This window comes from Saccopteryx bilineata, chromosome 5 (assembly GCF_036850765.1).
Source record: "Saccopteryx bilineata isolate mSacBil1 chromosome 5, mSacBil1_pri_phased_curated, whole genome shotgun sequence".
Taxonomy (NCBI): domain Eukaryota; kingdom Metazoa; phylum Chordata; class Mammalia; order Chiroptera; family Emballonuridae; genus Saccopteryx; species Saccopteryx bilineata.
Genome location: NC_089494.1, coordinates 235,113,105 through 235,132,785, shown reverse-complemented (window position 1 = coordinate 235,132,785; position 19,681 = coordinate 235,113,105). Strand labels below are relative to the sequence as shown.

The following is a 19,681-nucleotide window of genomic DNA, read 5'->3' as shown; positions in this document are numbered from 1 at the left end:
CTTCTTTTGGACCGAGCCCAAAGTAACCCTTCCTCTGTCTCGTCAGGGGTGAGGGCACATCCATCATTCCTATGTAGCTCTATTAATATGAACAGTTGTAAAATGAAGTGAGCATTTTGAGAAAGAAGGTTCTAAGTCAAACTGTTTTTTGCACGGCTGACTGACAGTTCAGACGACTGCTGTGTTCACACCGTTCCCGCTACAGAACAGTTCTGATGGGGCGACCAGGTCTGCCTGAAATTTCTCTGTGAAATCCACGCTCCCACCTGCCCTTTGGGAGAAGCTAACGCTTCCAAGCACCTGGACAGAGAAAGCTTGTGAGCGGACCTGTGTCCACTTCAGTCGAGGCCAGCTTAGAGAGAAGCAGGGTCACTCCAAGGGGGGTGGGCACCCCCGTCAGCTTCGTGCCTGAGGTAAGACCCTCACTCGCCTCCCGAGACCCAGCCCTGGTGGCCTTCCTGGGGGAGAGCACACTGTTTATCCAGCTCCCCACTCTGCAACACTGCCATAAAGCTGATGGCTCATCCTGGGGGACAAGCCTGGGGAGCACTAAGGGACAATCACCAAACCCAGGTCACGGTCATTAGTAATGCTGGGCAGACAGAAAGGAGATATTCTGGGACCTCAAGGGCTCAAATGGTTCCTGCTCTTTTACTTGTGGTAGCAGCCAATCGCCACTGTCCTCCCCTCCGCTCCCGCCAGACTACTAATTAGCTCCAGGAGTCGGAGCTTTTTCCTGCCCCTCTCTGTCCTCCTCGGGGCCCGGCTGTATGCTAGGTAGTCCGTCCTTGTTTAAGTAATGTCCCCATCTTTGTCCAGATTCCCCTCTCACAGGAACACACGGAAATGGGAAGACTCAAAGTGTCAATAGGCGGAAATACAGGCTAAAGGAGGATGCTGCTGCCACCCTGTGCTCCATGAGAACCCACTGCGGTGACACCCACTCCAGCCTCCCCCGCCTCCGTGTCTACTGAGGGGACAGGACTTCCCCTAATGCCGTGACGGACTGTGCAAAGCTAAGGGCAGAGCTCATTCTGTTAAACAGACATGAAGCGTCTTCACAGGTCCTCCTACCTCCAGGGTCCAAACACCTTCGGGAGAGGGTCAGCCCAGGACTGGGTTCTATTCCCTGGAACACCCTGCTTTCCATCACTAAGATCTGACGGTCTGAGGCGCCCTCAGCCACTGTGATCTCGCTCACCAAAACCAGGACACCCATCCCGGGAGTCACCTGGCCTAAAAGCTTCCGGGAGGGAGTCCCAGCTAGGTCACAGGAAGGCCCCAGGACTTCACCCTTTGGGACAGACGTGTAAATGTTCTAACCAGCTGCCCTGGAAAGACAAACACCTCGCTTGCCTACATCCTCTCCAGTGGAGGCCGGTCCCCAGGCCCCCATGACCATGTGCCCAGAGGACACACGGGCTGGAGGAGGCAGGTGCTGCTCAGGCAGCCTGGACAGCATTCGTGTCACGCGGGTCTGGCAGCATTCTTGCGGCAGTGACACTGGGGCTTTGGGATGTTTGTTAATGGCTCAGTCTCATGGATTTACTAGTTAAAATGTAAAGTGTTTAATAAGAATTTCTGGGCCCTGGCCAATTGGCTCAGTGGTAGAGCATTGGCCCAGTGTGTGAAAGTCCCAGGTTCAATTCTCGTCCAGGGCACACAGGAGAAGCGCCCATCTGCTTCTCTACCCTTCCCCCTCTCCTTCCTCTCTGTCTCTCTCTTCTCCTCCCACAGCCAAGACTCCACTGGAGCAAAGTTGGCCCGGGCGCTGAGGATGGCTTCATGGCCTCCGCCTCAGGTGCTAGAATGGCTCTGGCTACAACTGGAACAATGCTCCAGATGGACAGAGCATTGCCCTCTAGTGGGCTTGCTGGGTGGATCCCGGTTGGGCGCATGCGGGAGTCTGTCTCTCTGCCTCCCCGCTTCTCACTTCCGAAAAACACACACACACACACACACACACACAGAATTTCTGGAAAGGGACATCACTGTGTAGCCCCTTATCCTGAGTCCCTTAGAAGCCTCGTGGCAACTCCTGGAGTCCACATCAGGGGAGCTTCCAAGCCCACCACTGCCTTTGGTATTCTTGGTGAGTAACTCCGTCAGCTGTGATGATGTTGGAAAATAAAGGACACCAAGGCTAGTTGGCTCAGGAAGACCCTGAAAATTTCCATCATACCCACTATGAGCAAGCAGACTTCTCAGACTGGCCAACAGGGGGTGCTCCAGAGCACCTGCATCTAGTTCCTAGTGGTGTTTCCATTCTGGGTGGTTTTCTGAAGTATGGCCCACGGGCATCAGGATCACATGGGGTGGTCCTGAGACAGTAATGCCCGCCTCCCAGCCCCACTCCAGACCAGCTGAGTCAGAAGCTCAGGGGGGCGTGAGGAGTCTCAGCTGCTCAGTCCTGCCCAGATGCACTGCAGGCACACTGACCATCACTGTGGGCACCCCTTAAGGAGCACAGGAGTGCGTGTCCTGCGTGATGCCCAGGGCCTGGTCACTGTGGCTTCCTCACCAGAAAGCATTCTCACCTATGTTCAGAGAAAATCACTATTAAATCTTCCCAACCAGTAAAATTACTACTGAACTAGACAGGTCAATAGCTGAGCTCTCTGAAAGGAACTTTTTCAGGTGACAATGGTGTTCTTCTGGCACTCTAATGCTCCTAGCCGTCCAGGTCTGCCTGCCGGAAGCCGCTGGAGGAAATGGGACAGCCACCCCCCCACCCCCGTGCCTGGCCTGGCTCAGCTGCAAACTCATCGGCTGCCAACACTGAGGAAATAGTATTTATCATCTAGGCAGTGCTTTTAATACAACAATTTCTTTTTAAACTAATAGAATAAAGTCTGACTAGGCTAGTAATACTAAGGCGCTAAGGAAAATGAATTCTAAGTAAATTTAAGGAGTTGGGTCAAGTATTCTTGAGAAGGAAGCTAGACTGGACAGGGGCAGGGGTGGGCCACAGGCTGCAGAGGAAAATGGGTTGGATCACTACACTAAAGATTACAAAATCCCATGCCTTCCCTTCCTCCGTGCACTTCCCGACCCTCCAGGTTGCTGGAGGCGGCCTCCTCCGGCAGCGCAGCGCAGCGCAGCGCAGCGCGGAAAGCCTGCGTTTGAAGCGTGAGCATGAGGTGCTATGCGATGCTTATGTGGTGCTCAGGACACCACGGCTAAAGCAGAGGAGGGACTTTCAAAAGAACTTCTCGATACCAAGTAGATGGGCCACACGAAGCCTATACGGTCTCAGTGAAAAAAATAAAAATAAACCAAAACACAGTCAAGGCTGAACAGTCGCACGGGGAGCCACAGCCAATGCGGTGAAATGAGATCACAGATGGCGACACTGAGCGGAAGGATGCAGTACCTCGGAGGCATGTTACTTTAACTGGATCCAGAGGGCGCCTCTCAGGACCTGTCTCTCCCGACTGCACTGACCTTTTCCTTTTCCCAAGGCCGCACGAGTACTTAAGCTCATCGGTGGTGAAAACAAATCTGATGAGGTATCGCAGGAGCCGCCTCCCGTCTTTCTTTGAAGAATTTACAGCCTCGTCCCACTGTTTGCTCGTTATGTAGACAGGATAGTTGTTCAGCAGCTGCTTGCTTCCCTGGAAGAGAGAAACGTTCCTCATTACCTCCTCAGCCAGCCCGCCAGGAGCCCGGGCCATCTCCATTTCAAAGGCTAGCCTGCTTTCTAACCGAGTGGCTCTGTGCTGACAATGAACCAGGTATAAGGAGCACAAGTAATTGTTCACACTCAGAACGGACACTGTTCAAATTACATTTGCATTTTCTATAACAAGAGCCAATGAGGTATAATGAACACCATTGAGAGAGGAGCTATTTATAACTTGCATTTTAACAGGTAGGTTAAAATGTGTCAAGATCCAATGACAGGGAACACTATTTAAATATAACCCGTAACTTTCCTTTTCGATCTATTAAAATATGCAGAAATGACTTTGAAGAGCGTGATCAAATAGGTCTCCTCATCCTTTGGCTGGCAGTACGTCCTTTTAGAAATGATGCCGGTGGTCTATTTTCAGGGAGTAATACCTGTGTCTATGCACCTAACACTGGATAGCTATTGATTACACTCCAGTGGAAACAACATTAAAAAGGAAATTTTTAAAAAGGGGGGATTGTGGAAACTGAAAAAAAAAAAAAAAGAGCTACATTCATAATGATGCAAAACAGTTTTCCTCAAATGACAGCTTTTGCAAATGCCACTGTCAACTCAAAATTTTTCTTACTTTTCACCTTCATAATTTATGTCTGCTATAAAATTCCCAAGCTAAATAGCTGCAGTGGGACTAATTAAAGGGATTTCTGTAACATTTATAAGTCATGTTTAGTCAAGTTCTGGTTGTCCATAAAATTCTACAGTCCAGGACAATTAATTAACCCATGATCTCAGTTTTAATGTACTCTTTCTCCAGTAATTAAGGTATACAGAATAAAGAAGGGAAAACATAGTTTTACAACTCTGAATTTACTACACGTTATAAATTTGGCAATGTTCAGGTCTATTAGGGTTTTATTTCAAAAAGTGTTCTGTTTGGTTAAGCGCTGAGAAGGGCAGTTGGTACAGAAGCCACTGGGACGTAGGCAGCCAGAGCTGGCTAGGAATCTGTCGCCCAATCGGAAGCTCATCTCCACAGCATTTGTCCTTCCTTGATTTAGCAGTAGTGTGACTCAGTTTCCTTTTGAAGGGAGGATGCTGAGGCACATGGTTTGTACTTTGAATTTAGAGTCAGCTTGGGTTTGAAGTGAATCTTGGTTCAGGGTCTTATCTGTTGTGTTTCTTGAGCAAGTTATCACCTCAACTTGTTGAACCAAAGTTTCTCTGTCTGGAAAATGGAAGGAATAACTAAATTATTGTAGGTTTAAGACATAAGTACTTGGGAGCACAAATCAACCCTGGCTCTGTGTACTAAGGATGATCAAATAATGGACAGGAGCCAGAGGGTCCCTGCCCAGGCGGCTGGCGATGGGTGAGGGTGAGATGAGGAACAGGAACGGCTCGGGTCTGTGGGGGTGCAGATGCAGAAGTGGTGTGAAAGACCAGTCAGGCAGGGGGGCCAGGCAGCCCACCCAGAGAGCCGGGGGGGGGCACTGGGGAGCAGGACGGGTCCCAGGTGGGATGAAGGTGCCCTTCAGAAAGATAAGGAACCGAGTATGTCTGGGAGGAGGTGGAGGCAGATAAGGAACAGAATTTCACTGCTTCCCATGCACGGGGAGGGAAGGGGTTATTGACTTCAAACCAGCTAACCCCTGGCCCTCAGGGCAGCCACGGGCCTGGGGAAGGTGGGACCCAGGGCTGGTTGCCTCAGATCATGAACTGTCTCAAAAGCATGTCTGCAGAAAAGTCTCACCGATAACTGTCCCCATATATCGAGTCATATAGATGAGCAGCCTGAGGCTGCCGTGTGCACTGTGTCCCCCTGGCCTCTCTGCCCCTCACAGGCTGAGTCGCTGGTGCAGCTACAGAGCTGGGCTCTGGGGCAGGCCTTGGGCAGGTGCCTCAACTGCTCTACACTTCAGCTCGCTTCTGTCAAAATAAGGGTAATAATTCCAGCTTGCAGGTTTGTGGTGAGGAGTCTACCACCCTCCCCACCAGAAAATAAGCCCAGGAGAGCTGGGATTATTATTTTCTTTATTCAACGTCCTAGCCCCAGGGCTGAGAACAGCACAGGACACAAGAGCAGGTGCAATACACACCTGTCAAATGACTGGTGCAGTAAACACCACCGTGACGGGCACAGAGCGCCCTCAACATGCTGCTGCACTGAAGAGTCCTTGCTCTTCTCTCTCTTCTGTTTAACCACTGCAGTGCTGGGCCAGTCAAAGAGCTTCTGATTATAACAAATAAATAAGCAAAGCTAAAGAACTTTAAGGAGACCACCAAAGACAGGGAGCCATTAAGGGATACTGAAGACAGAGACCGCCACCACCCTTCATTTAAAACCATCTTTTCAGGTATGGTCTCTTAAGGACACTGGTCAGCCTTAGAAAAGGAGATAGTGCAACTACGTAGTTCTTACACCTTTCATTTCACACCGTACATGTTTTAAAAACAGCGTTCCCGTGGGTGTGTGAGTGTGCCCAGCAAGCCAGGGTCCCCGGAGCTGTTTGGCCAAGGAGGTGAAATCCTTCCCCCAGTCCCACAAGTCAAAAGGCCGAGCTAGGAACCCTGCCCCTGACTTCTGAGTTCACCCTCAGACCGAGGTGAGGCTATTTCAAGATGGGAAGTACTTGAGATGAAGGAGCGGACGATTCAAGGAAGGAGCTTTCTCAACCCTTAAAAACACCTGCCCAGGACCTGGCCGGTTGGCTCAGCGGTGGAGCGTCAGCCTGGCGTGCGGGGGACCTGGGTTCGGTTCCCGGCCAGGGCACACAGGAGAAGCGCCCATTTGCTTTTCCACGCCCCCCTCCTTCCTCTCTGTCTCTCTTCCCCTCTCGCAGCCAAGGCTCCATTGGAGCAAAGATGGCCCGGGCGCTGGGGATGGCTCCTTGGCCTCTGCCCCAGGTGCTAGAGTGGCTCTGGTCACGGCGGGGGCCACGCCCCGGAGGGGCAGAGCGTCGCCCCCTAGTGGGCAGAGCTTCACCCCTGGTGAGCGTGCCGGGTGGATCCCGGTGGGGCACATGCGGGAGTCTGTCTGACTGTCTCTCCCCGTTTCCAGCTTCAGAAAAATACAAAAAAAAACCCCCAAAAAACCCACCTGCCCAGAGAGCTCTCCGGCTCTTCTGAAACAGAGCCACCCCCCAAGAAATGCAGCTCTCGTAAAATGTAGAAATATCATTTGGAGGTAATTTTCTTCAAAAAGAAAGGAAAAGAGAGCAAGTAATTTACAGCTCACAACAACTCAGAATGTTCTGTGTTGTGGGTGAGATTTATTACACGTAGTTAATAGAAATAAAATGTAATACATAATACTAATGAGAAAATGCTCATACGCCTGACAAGAGAAATAATATAGTAATGATGATGATGAGTAATTAAAGTTTAAATAGCCCTATCCAGAGGAAACGCAGGTATTTCTCCTACTTTTATGTTTTTATAGAATTCTGACCTGCTGTTGAGTCAATGTTGGAAAAAACCCCAAATGAATAGTCCTCGTTTCGTCTTCACAGATGCCTAACCGGATGGAAGACACAGGTGCACGCTAACTTTTCAGTAAGTTCTGAATTCATCTGGTGAGCAGAGAGGGGGTGAGGCAATCAGGGCAAGCTTCTTGGAGAAAGCGGGCTTTTCAGATGTGCTTTTTGTGCCATAGAAATGTCAAGTTAAGAAATCGCAAACCCCACCCCAAAGTGTCATCAAAGGATTTTAAGCATGTGGCGTTTATTTTGGGCCTGTTCTTTACAAAGACAACTTCAGTGTGGAGGACAGAGAAGACAGAGTCCGCTGCCACAGTCCAGGCGAGAAGTGACGAGAGGGAAGTAGAGACACGAGGAGAGACTATTCGACATGGCTGTCAAACAAGTGCGCATCAATAATAAGGAAGAGGAAGAGTCAGCGATGCCCAGGACCTCCAGCTTGGGGTGGGTGAAGCCTTTACTGCAGAGAACACAGGAGTCCGGGCGGGTATTCAGAGGTGTCTTGAGTTCGGAGTGCATGGGCATTGCACTGCTGGTCAGGTACTGGACACGCTGGCCCAGAGCTGAGCCCTGGGGACTGGTGGTCCAGACCAAGGCTTAGGACTGGCTAACCTACACGTAGCTGATGTTCAGAGAGAGAACAGGACTGACTGACCGGAGCAAGGCGGTGGAGAGCAAGAGAAAGATAGAAAGATGCAGGACAAAACTCTGGAGACACTGGATGGAACGCCCCTCAAAGCACCTGCGAGCCGGGCGGGGAACCAGCAGCCAGGATGCGAGGGCCAAGACCAGGACAGCCAAGGAGGAGCACGGGACCCCGGAGATGACGAGGGCTGCAGAAAGGGCCCCGGGCTGGACAACTGGGCAAACCACTGAGGCCTCCTGCAGAGCACTGTGACAAGCAGCAGAAATGGGGACAGACTAAAGGGAGAATGAGAACGAAGAATGAAGAATGAAACGAGAATGAAGAGGGTGGAGATAACACAGACCGGTCTCTTGTGCATTTCATCGCTTTGCAAAAATGAGGTTGCTATTCAGCAAGTGCCTTCAATGGTGGGCCCAGGGGTGCCGACAGGACGCGCTCTGGGCCTGCCCTCCGGGAGGGGAGATGTGTCGTGGTGCAGAATCAAAGCGCTGGTGGAGGGTTTGGGGGAGAAAGGAGGAGGAAAAGGCAGTAATCGACGGAAGGAGAGAGGTGAATCAAAGGAAGGGTTATTTTCAGGGTGGGAAGACGTGAGTGTGTTTGATGCTCGCGAATGACCAAGAAGCAGGAGAGGAGTCATGCACAAGACAAGGACCACGATGGCACCAAGGCCCGGACGGAGGAGCCAGCGCTGGGTAAGACAGACGCGGATCCGTGGGCACTGGCAAGGGCGCTGCTTCCTGTGAGGTACGGGGGTGCCCGAAGGTGGAACGGGTGGGACAGAATTCAGCAGACTGAATGTAACGGGTGTCTCACTGTTCAGCTGACTTCAGGAGAGGGAGTGTGGTGGGACTAGAGACAGGCTGGGGCTGCAGGGAAACAAGGACCTTTGTCCTTCAGACAAATCACAGGGAAAGGGAGCAACTGCCCAGCAAGTCTCGGACCCCACGGAAGGCGAGAGCCTCAGCTGCCCTGGGCTGACACCACCGTCCTGTCCTGTCTCTCACGTGCGAGGGACTGGATGTTCACGTGTCCTTGTGTTTCTTCAGCCAGGTGGCAACAGGTGTGCAGGTGCATCTACTCAACGGGGTTAGAACTTTAATATTATTTTAACTAGACACAGGGAATGACAATGGCTATAGGACCACAAAACGACAGAGAGTCACCATCCTCCCACTACCAGTGTGAATAACTCCCCTTGCCAAATGAAAAAATTTAATTACAGGGGGTCCCCGGACAGTCTCGACACTGGGCATTTTGAGTTTACGACCCTCACTCCCATAAACACTTTAAAAAATTGAGACGTGAGTGTTCAGGCAGATTTTGGAAAAGAAGTAATTTACCTTCCAGACTAGCCTGGAACAACTCTTTAAGAAGGTAGAGAGGCCTGCACCAGATCCTGTACCCTCTACATCAGCTGCTTCTCCAGATGAAACACCTGTAGCACAGGTAGAATCACCTCCAGCGCCTCCTGCACGTTCCTTAGGCAATCCTGATTCACCTGACCCAGTGTCTCCAGCATCGTCTGCAGGTCCTCCTGCCTCTCCAGCTTCCTCCTCCCGATAGGTCACTCTCTCCCACCCTGCAATGCCCCTTCCAGTGTGCAAGCCGACCACAGGAGTAAAGGGAAGGAATTTTTTTTTACACTCAGTTTTTGTCATATTTTCTGTGACTACAGTGTGGTGTGCAGTACAGCATACTTATGTCCTTTTCCCTTTTTCTGTGGCTCAATTATGTTTTCATGTTCTAGATTATGATTTTACAACTGTGTTAGGATAGGTAAGTGACTAAGGCTAGGGTGTGTTTCGACTTGCACCAAAATTTGGGTTACGTCACTGTCATAGGAACGGAACTATGTCGTAACCTGAAGACCCCCTGTACTTAAATCAACCGTTACCAATCCCTGACATGCATAACCCCAGGGGGACACAGTGCAGTTGCTTCTTCCACTGGATTTAGGTTCCGAAGTTCCCAAGATGAAAATAATATACCCAGAAAACTAAGCCTTGAAAATCCTATAAAAATGTACGGTGGTGCCATAGATAAACCGTTACCATCAAAACAGACCACTTCTGCTCCACGCCGGAAGAGACTGCTGTCTTCCATCAAGGTCCGGAGAAACAAAGCGCTCATGGTTCAGGGGCCCTGATGTCTGCAGACACCTAGCTGAACACCCGCGTATGTCAGCATGGGAGAGGGCACACGAGAGAGGCATTCGGGGAACACAGCTCTGCCCGAGGGAATGACCGGCCGGCGCCTCCCATCTCCTGCCCCCTCGGTGCCAAAGGAGCGGTGGACACACTCCCCACACTGTTTAAACTGCCATTTCTCTCTTACTCCCCTGGAGTACAGAGTTGAGTTTTTGTGAGTTAAACACATGCATCACTTTGCTGCGTCAGTCTACATATCAAAGATGATAGACCCATACACCTCAGAGAGTAAAACCTGTCTTTTGCTAGCCCAGCTGTGCTGGTATGTGTGAGCAAGCTGTCCAGCCGCTGTATTTTAAGGAAATGCCCAGTAGAACAACACTGACTTCACGGACGGAGACCTACCTCGGTGGGCTGGTCAGCCGGCTGTGGGATCAGGAGTTGGTTGTGATGCTGTAGCACTGTCTTCAAGTAATCCAAAACGGTCTGGCAGGGCACTGAGGGGGGGGGGGGGGAGAAACGGCATGATTATACACTAGCTCTCTTGCCACGAGAAAACAAAATGCTTCAAGGTCTAAAAAGATTTCTGCCATAAACTTCTAAAACGATAAAGTGACTTCTTTTCCAAAGGACACAGAATCTCCTTGCATTCGGCATCTGTAGTTCTTCTCAGTTAGTAAATGCAGAACAGATGCTATGGGTTGGGGGAATGTTTAGGCTCAGCACCATCCCTGAAAACCTTCAGGTCCAACAATCTAAGATGCATCTGGATCAACAACAAAGACCAACGAACAACTCAGAGACAAGATTTGTCTTCTTTGACGCGAGTTGTTAACAGTGGTACCCAGTGATGCTTTTTAAAAATAAAGTACTAGAAACTAACGTTTCACTAATTTTTAATCAAAAACATAATACTAATTTTTAATGACAGGTTTATGCCTAGCTCTTCAGGAAGCAGGAACACCATGTAATTTAGTCCTGTTCCCAACAGGAGTACACCTGCCCACACAATTCCTCCTCTAAGTGTCCCATTCTCTCTCCTCTCAAGAAACACAACTGATCCGGTCCAATTCAGACTTGCTTACTGTATATTTTATTAATTGTGCGTTATTTTTTTGAGGCTTAGTCTTATAGAGTCATCGAACAATTATAACACTGAACAGACAGTAATCCAACAGAGAGCCTAACATTTTTTGCAGTGTTGCATAAATAATTCCCCCATCTTAAGATTTATGTTAGAGCCCTTTTCAAGAGTACTTAATTGTTTTTAAAGGCCTTGGTAGCTCAGTTACTAATCTAATTTATACGAATTATTGCCACTTTGTCTTAGCTGTGTGTTTTCTTAAGACGTTTTTTGTCCCATTAAAGAAAGTAATGGGTATTTAACCTAAGCCCCAATTTTAAAGTATACCACTTGAGCTTTCTTTACTTAGTTTTTCTCATCTTTTTTTTTTTTTTTTTTTTTTTTTTTTTTTTTTAATGATAGCAAATAGAAACGATCATCTTTATCCACTCCTAACAGCTTTAGGGTTTTCAGGAGACATTGTGGTGGAACAAATCAGAAAACTCTATCAGCATCCTTTTGAAGAGCTGAATGATAGGAAGTAGGAATAGCTTAGGGAATTTTTCTACAATAACGCCCTTTACAGGTCTGTGTCTTCCAGTCCTGTGTCACAGGCCACTCTTGAACCGTCATTTAAATCTAGTCTTCAGCCCGAAGGAGCAGTTGCTGAACAAGCACGAAAGTCAAAACGGCACAACTGCATCAGTGTGAAATAGGACTTTCATTAAACCGAAGTGCAGGGAGACCAGCCAAGCACCCCAACGTCGCTGCCTACACTAAGTCTAACCTACCTTACTGACTCCACGGTGGGTGAGAACAGTCTTTTGACAATGGGCATTAATTATGGGGGGGGAGCAATAGACTGGAGAAGCTAAAACAGGTTTGTGTCTGAGTTCTGGTTTTCAATTAGCTTTGCCAAGTGACACGGGCAAGGTATTACGTAGGATATAGTTTGGAAATTTTAGTGAAATGAGTCAATCCTGATTGAGTGATTGGGATTTAAATAAAACTTGTGATCCATTACCCATATTTTACAGTCATTAAGATAGATGTTCACGAAAAAAAAAATGTTTAAACGAACACAAGAACGCTTGCAAAGCTGAACAAAATACGGCCATCTGTGACAACAGGGACGAATCCCGACAGTCTCGTGCTAATGAGCAAAATAAGGCAGACAGAAAAGGACAAGAGCCACATGATTTCACTCATATGTGGGATATGAAACAGAAAGCAACAAATGAACAAACAAAACCCTCGTGAACACGGACGACAGTGTGGTGGTTACCAGAGGGAAGAGGGTCAAACACACGGTGGCAGGAGACCAGGCCTGATGAGCACACAATGCAGCATACAGGCGATGCGTCACAGAACCGCAGACGTGGGGCTCACACACTCTTAATCACCCCCCGATAAACTTAATAAAATAAAACCTGAATATTCTGTACGATCTCCACCATGTTAAAAGTAATTACATGGATGGAGAAGAGAATAGAAAGAATAAGCCAAAATGTTAATAATTAACCATGATCATTTTAGTAGCAGGATTACGGTAGTTATACATTACATTTATCTTTTATCATTGCTAAAATCAGTTTTTTTCCTTTCTTAAATTTTTTTTTTTTTGTATTTTTCTGAAGCTAGAAACAGGGAGAGACAGTCAGACAGACTCCCGCATGCGCCCCACCAGGATCCACCCAGCACGTCCACCAGGGGGCGACGCTCTGCCCCTCCGGGGCGTCGCTCTGCCACGACCAGAGTCACTCTAGCGCCTGGGGCAGAGGCCAAAGAGCCATCCTCAGTGCCAGGGCCATCTTTGCTCCAATGGAGCCTCGGCTGCGGGAGGGGGAGAGAGAGACAGAGAGGAAGGAGGGGGGGTGGAGAAGCAGATGGGCACTTCTCCTGTGTGCCCTGGCCGGGAATCGAACCCGGGACTTCTGCACGCCAGGCCGACGCTCTACCACTGAGCCAACTGGCCAGGGTCTCCTTTCTTAAATTTTTTAAAAAATTTATTGATCTGGAGAGAGAAAGAGAAACAGACAGACCCAACATCAATCTTCTGTGTGTGCCCTGGCCAGGGATCGAACCGGCCACCTCTGCATTATTGGGTTGACACTCCAACCAACTGAGCTATGCGGCCAGGGTTAAAACCAGTTTTGAAAGATTTCTAGAGTGGGCATGCATTAGAATAATTTGAAAGTTGTCTGAAAAATATCCATGTAACTGCTATCTCCCCTTCCTGTGCTCTACGCTATCCTCAGCGTTGGTCATGTAGCCCTGAAGTCGGCTCTCCCGTTATTTACACCCCAAATATTTAGTCAACAGTGTGAAGCTATGGTCAACGCCAGCTGATTCAAACATACTGCCTTTACTGGCTATAGAGGGCTCTATCATAGGAAGTGGGTCCTGCAGTTGCTATGTGGGCACAAACTGAAGATAAGGCTCAGATTCAGCCAACTGTTAAAACACTAGAATCCTCACTGCCCTGGGCCCTCTGAGGAGCTCCCCTCCTCTCCCCCGCCCGGCACACTCCCAGCCTGACAGAGGCCCAGGTCCCCAGGGCCTCTCCACCCAGAGCCCTTGCTGTCACAGGAGCTGGAACATCAATCCTGACGGAGGGCTCTTTGGAAAGTTGCCTACATTTACACAGGAAAGCTGCAGAATCAAGTGAAATGTTTTCTGTGAAAAAAAGAACAAAGAAGAAAAAGAACCGGTCAGTCTGGAAAGTGGAGATGGTTGTGCCTCTTCAAGTCGAGATAAAAGGGGAAAGAAATACTATCCTGACTCACAGCTATGCCATGCTACCTGCCGAGAGCCACCCAGGGAGGACACTGAGCAGGAAAGGGGGCGGGCTCCTGTGTGCTGCCCTTCTGCTCTGTTCCCCTACAGCGCTGGGGACACGCTGTGAATTTCTGTGGGAGGACGCAGGGCCCTGAGACAGGAGCAAGGAGCCCGGGCTTCATGTGATGAGGTTTTATGCAGTCCAGTTGACACGCCAGACACTGCTCCTTCGGCCCCCAGGGAGGGAGAGGGAAGTCAGGGCTCACGGCAGCAGGAAGATGGACGGAACTGTCAAGGAGGCCCTGGCCAAGTAGCTCTCCATTGGTTAGAACGTTGGCCTCATACACCAAGGGTGTGGGTTTGATGAAGCATGAATAGGTGGGACAACAGGTTGAGGTTTTTCTGTCTCTCAAATTAAAAACAAACAAACAAAAAAACCCAGAATTCTCAAGGAGCCAATTAATGCTCCAGGGGCCTTCATACTTGTCACCTTGTGCAAATTTTACGCAAGTCAGTCTTACTGGAGAAGGTACCGCCTCAATCCCACTGGACAGGTTTCACTGACGCATTCTGCTGAAGTCAGGCCCACCTACTAGCTTAAACAGGTGAAGGAGCCAAAACTGTAGAAATTCCCCATTAAAGGAAACCAAGAATATAAAAGTACCCCAAATGTCCCCAGTTCCTACCTTGCTATTGATATTTAATCATTTTTTCCTCCTCTATGTAGTGACATTTAAAATGCATATTAGACAATCCTGGAAAGAGTGTAAAATACTCAGGAGGAAAAAAACCACAAAGCAGAAAGATCTTTTGGGTCAAGAAAGTTAAAAACTGAGAGGAACGGGCTGCAAATATTCTACCAGGTACCTAAGCTACCAAGGTGAATGTTGCTCTCAGACACCACCGGGTCCCCTGGCCTGGAGGGGCCTGTTTTCATCAGGGTTGGGGTAAGTTAGTTAAATCCACACAGACAGCGTCTTCAAGACAGTCTAAGGCAGCGGTTCTCTTTCCGATGGCTTTCGGCGACCCCTGTGTTTTGGTTGTTTGACCCCCGCCAGGGTCGTGACCCACAGGTTGAGAACTGCTGGTCTAAGGGAATACTGGTACTTCCACTTCATTGACAGAAAGGCTGGGGAATGGGTTCTAAAGTAATTCTTGCATACTATGTTTTTCTCTTAATGTATCGACTGCACTTTGAACTGTGACCCTGGGCAAGTTACTTAACCCCTCGTAGCCCCTTGTCGTCTCGTCTGAAAAGCAAGGATATTACCTACTGCAAAGTTACTGCGTGAATTCACTGAATACTACATATGAAGGCGAACCCACCCAGGAATACTGCCTAAGGTAAGCTGTCGTTATTCCATGACTAAGCAGCTGGGGATTTCTCGGAGAGGCCGCCTCGCTGACCTGCTGGCCTGGCTGCTGTACTGCCCGAGTACCTGTTTTGTGAGTGCAGCTCTCTCTAGGAACTGCTCCAGTTCTGGTTTTGCCTATATTAAGGGTACTTGGGTTTTGAGTGCTCAATTTTCACTGCAGATCGTTGCACTAAAATCTCGATCAGAGTTTCTCTCCTTGTTCCTCCAGCACTATTTATCCACCTTGCTATATAATTCTTTTTAAAACCCAAAACATTATCTCGAAATGCACCATCTACAATTTTATAGGGGGACTGAAATTATTTAGTGCCCTCGCAGGACCATGCCATCTGTGTGCTGATATCATCAAGTGTCCCATTCACAGCTTCTCTGTAAAGGACAGGCTCCTGAATTGTAAATATCGAGGAATAAACGATGAGCTTTAAGTGTTTCTCAGCCAACAGATGCATGGTTTTGCTTTGGATAATGACAACGTTCTGTCTAATTTAACTGAAGTATCTGTGGATCCTCCATGCCTGACACTGGGCTAGGAATTGAGGATACAAGGACGACTCTATCTCTGCCCTCAAGGACCTTACCCGGCCTGCCTCTCCTCACTTCAGACCACCAGGAGAGACAGACACACAGAAAGTAAAACCTTCCTCTGTTACGGACTTTAAAAAGAAATATGCTTGAGGTACTAGACGGAGAGTGGTTAATTCTGCCTGGGAACTGGGGAAATGTTTGTTACAGAGGAGTGTCCCTGGAACTGGATACTGAAAGAGGAATCAAGAGTCTCTCGTGTGAGGAAATAAAAGGACATTATGTTCTCAGAAGGAAGAGCTGGAGTGAGGGAAGATCGGAGGCAGAAAGCGTACGGCTACTCAGGGATTGCAAACTGTTCAATTGGGCTGGAACGCTTGGTGTTCGGTGGGAACTGAGGGTCACGTCTACAAGAATAGGCAGGAAAAGATCCAGGCAGTGAAGGGCCTCGTGGGCCACGCTGAGGGTGCTGGGTGTTATTCCACAGATCATGGGAAGCCTTTAGAAGCTTTTTAGCAAGGGCTGACCTGGGGATTTTCAGCAGGGGAGGAGCTGAGTGGGTTCAGCAATCCCATGTATTGTGAGGAAAGCAGAGGGGTGACAGGAGGAACCCAAATTGATGGATATGTCTGAGCTAGAATCCACAGAAGAGAATGAGGGAAGCAGGGGAGAGAGATGCTTTAAGGATGGATCTGAGGCTTCTAAGCTGGAGACCTAATTGGATGGTGACCTTTTTACAAGGTAAGAACACCACTTATGATCTAAGAAAGCCACTTAAGATTTCTGTGTTACTAGGCACATCCCGTTTCTTTCTTTTTTTCTATATTTTATTTATTGATTTTTTTTTTTTAGGGAGGGAGAGAGATGGACAGAAACATTGAACTGTTCCTGTATGTGCCCTGACCGGGAATCGAACCCACAACCTTTGCATATTAAGATGATGCTCCATCCAACTGAGCCATCCAGCCAGGGCTCCTCTCTGTTTCTTAAAAGTCGCTTTTTACTGAGTGCCTACTGGAATACTTAGTGGGCACTCAGTTACTACTTAATGAACTTAATACTTCCAATATTCCTATAGAATTATTAACCTCATTTTACAGAAAGAAAACAGAGGCTCAGATTTGCCAAAAATCACAGCGAGCAAGTAGCAGGAGCAGAAATCCAAACTCGGGTTTGACTTGAAATCATTCTCTTCACCTCAACTGTTCTGTCTCCCTCAATCCCACCTGCAGCTATAACAAGAGTTGTAATGACTTTTACCAAATTTTAAGTGAAAGAACTCAATTCTTTCTTTTTCTCTGTTCCTCTCATTTGCTCTAATTTTCTACTCAGAATATACTTCAGGCCTTCACTGTCCGCACCCCCCCACATTAAATAAGAGCAGTATGTCTCAGGACCGGAAGTCGACCTGTGCCTAGTCCCACAGGTACTTCCGGGCACGTGCGGGTCTGGAGGGTGCTGAGCGCAGTGGGGGGGTTACTCGTGAAGCCACACTGCATTCACATCAACGGCTTTCTGCCAAAACCACTACTACCCCCAAACTGATGCTGATTTATCTTTTTAAAAATCTTACTTGTGGACTACTGGGATCAGAACCGCATAACCGAAGGTTAGTTCTCTAGTTCGTTGCAGTGGATCCGCTTGATTTGCGGATTCTGTATCTGCAATTTTGCCTACTAGCTAACGTGCATTTGTAATGGTCAAATCAATACTCATGGGGCTCTTGCAGTCACTTGCAGATCACTGAAGATCTGAGTAGGCTGATGGACACGGACCCAGCTGAGGCTGGACAAGGTAACGCTCTGCCTCACTTCAGCTCGCACTCTACAAACAAGTGTCCTTTCCACTCTCTGTTCTGTGCCACATTTCTTTTTGAATTTCTGTACTTACTGTTGTTGATTTTGCTATTTAAAAATGTACTCCAGATGTACAACTGAGTGCGACCTAGTCTTCCCAAGTGCAAGGAGGTTGTGACGTGCCTTATGGAGAAAATCTGTCAGATAAGTTTCATTCAGGCATGAGTTATTGTGCTACTGCCTGCGAGTTCAATGTTAATCAATCAACACTATATATAAATAAGGTCTTTTAAAACAAAAACATACATAAAACAAGGCTCTATGTTGATCAGTTGATGAAAATGCTATGACTAGAGGCTAGCAGGAATCCAGCTCTGTATTTCCACTAGAAGTAATGGGTCAATATTCAGGGATCACAGCAACTTCATAGGACGTAAGTACCGTGAATAAATGAGAACGGACGGTTCTGAAGGTGGAAGAGAGTCATAAACCAGATCTGGAGTCGAGAGGCTTGGATTATATTCCTAGGTCTGCCCCGGATATCACCTACCCAGGTTTCAACCTCTTCGTCTGGGAAATGGAAATACTGCAGTTATGAGGATAAACTGAGATGATCGTAAGTATACTTTTTAACAAGCAGGAAATTCTTTAATAAGACCAACAAGTATATCTTTCCTATCATGTGTCACAATTATTTTACTTAGGAAATTTTTTTAGATGACTACATTTTATGGTTCCAAGACCTGTATTTTTCATATTTTAAAATCTATGAACTTGGTGTTCCAAACTAAGTATAAAATGTGCAATTACGATTTGTAGTGTTTTCTTCATTCATAGTGGAACATAGGGTACTGCTGGGTCTTACAGTCAACAGGGTCTTAATTTAGAGGAAATGATATTTTATGCCCATTCTCCCTTATGACTTTTCTCCACCTCGTGCTGGTTGTCAACTTTTTAAATATTTATACTGTGAGTTCTCTAGCCCGACACCCTCTCCACTGACGTGTCCCCATCCTTCCCCTTCCTTCCCCAATCCTGCGGCTCCTTGTATTCCTGATTCCAACATCCTTCCCTTTTGGAGCCTTTTCCTTTTAACCTAGTCTCGCTTTCTTTTAAAAAGAACATATATTTTTAAACAGAGTAACTTCTAATGTGATAATCTAATACAAAAGAAAACGTGCTAACGCTACTACTTTGGGGTAAAATATTTAATTGCCTAACTTTGGAAAGTTAGGTGGCAAGCACTGGCCAGAAGCCCCTTGCTTGCATGTAGCTGATGGTAAATAAGACTTGGCTGAATGTCTCACGAATACCACAGTCACACAGCCCCTCGCCAGCGGTGCTGGAAAGAGCCCCTCTCCCCAGCCTTTCTTTTTGGTAAGGTCTATACCACCTTCCTTCCCCCCTGTTATAGCTGCTAAAGTAAAATCATTTTTCCTGTCAACTAATAGCCTCATTTCTTTTGAACTTTCACTTCAAGAACTGGTATGAATGCTTATTTCAGGAAGAAAAAAGAAAAGAAACAGGAACCTCAGGGTTGCTCAGCAGCATGGTTCTGGAGCGGCAGGGAAAGGACCGAGGCACCATGTGCTGGCTGTGACCCAGGCAGGCGCTTCCCCCTCCCCGTCAGCCGGGCTTCCTCGGCTCACTGCCGGACGCTGCCGTCCCGGGCATCGCCATTCGTCCTGCTTGGCTGTGACAAGAGCGACCCCACGACAGGAGGGTGGGTTCTACCAGAGGAAAGCCCCAGGTCCTTCCATGGAAATGCACTGGCCTCCAGGATGACAGAGGCCTACTGGGACCACTGCGAGGCCGTGACACTGCTCAGGGAAAGTCGATCCCACATTACTGGAGAGCTACTGCTTGCAAAATACTCCTGCTACATGCAAAACCGGAGTATTAACCGGCCGCACTTGTCACCAAATGGCTATCTGAAAATATCAGGTCATCTAGAGCCTGGTTGGTTGGTTAGCCAAAACGGAGGTTGGGAGATGAGGGCAAGAGGGCAGTGATGTCTCTTTCTGAGTCCAGTTCTCATCTCCAAGTGACACTTTCAACCTGATGCCCAACGCTAAGGTGTCCCTAGGTAGTGAGGACACGTGTTACACAATCACAAACTAGTATTTCCTACTCTTTGACAGTAATCTTTTTTCTTTTTTTTTTTTTTTTTTTATTTTTTAATTGATTTTTAGAGAGAGGGGAGAGAGAGAGAAGGGGGAGGAGCAGGAAGCATCAACTCCCATATG

At 48.0% G+C, this 19,681-nt stretch overlaps 1 protein-coding gene across 2 annotated transcripts in view; it reads right to left on the bottom strand.

The window, feature by feature from the left end:
* BEND4 (BEN domain containing 4) overlaps positions 1–19,681 on the bottom strand; it is a 34,620-nt gene that overhangs the window by 2,420 nt on the left and 12,519 nt on the right. The window contains exons 3-4 of one of the 2 annotated variants that reach the window (XM_066279967.1): positions 10,306–10,397; positions 3,374–3,614 (exon numbers count right to left, since the gene is read on the bottom strand). In XM_066279967.1, the coding sequence (XP_066136064.1) occupies positions 3,374–3,614; positions 10,306–10,397 (333 nt within the window). The remainder of the gene's footprint in view (positions 1–3,373; positions 3,615–10,305; positions 10,398–19,681) is intronic. The other variant, XM_066279968.1, reaches the window with a different exon arrangement.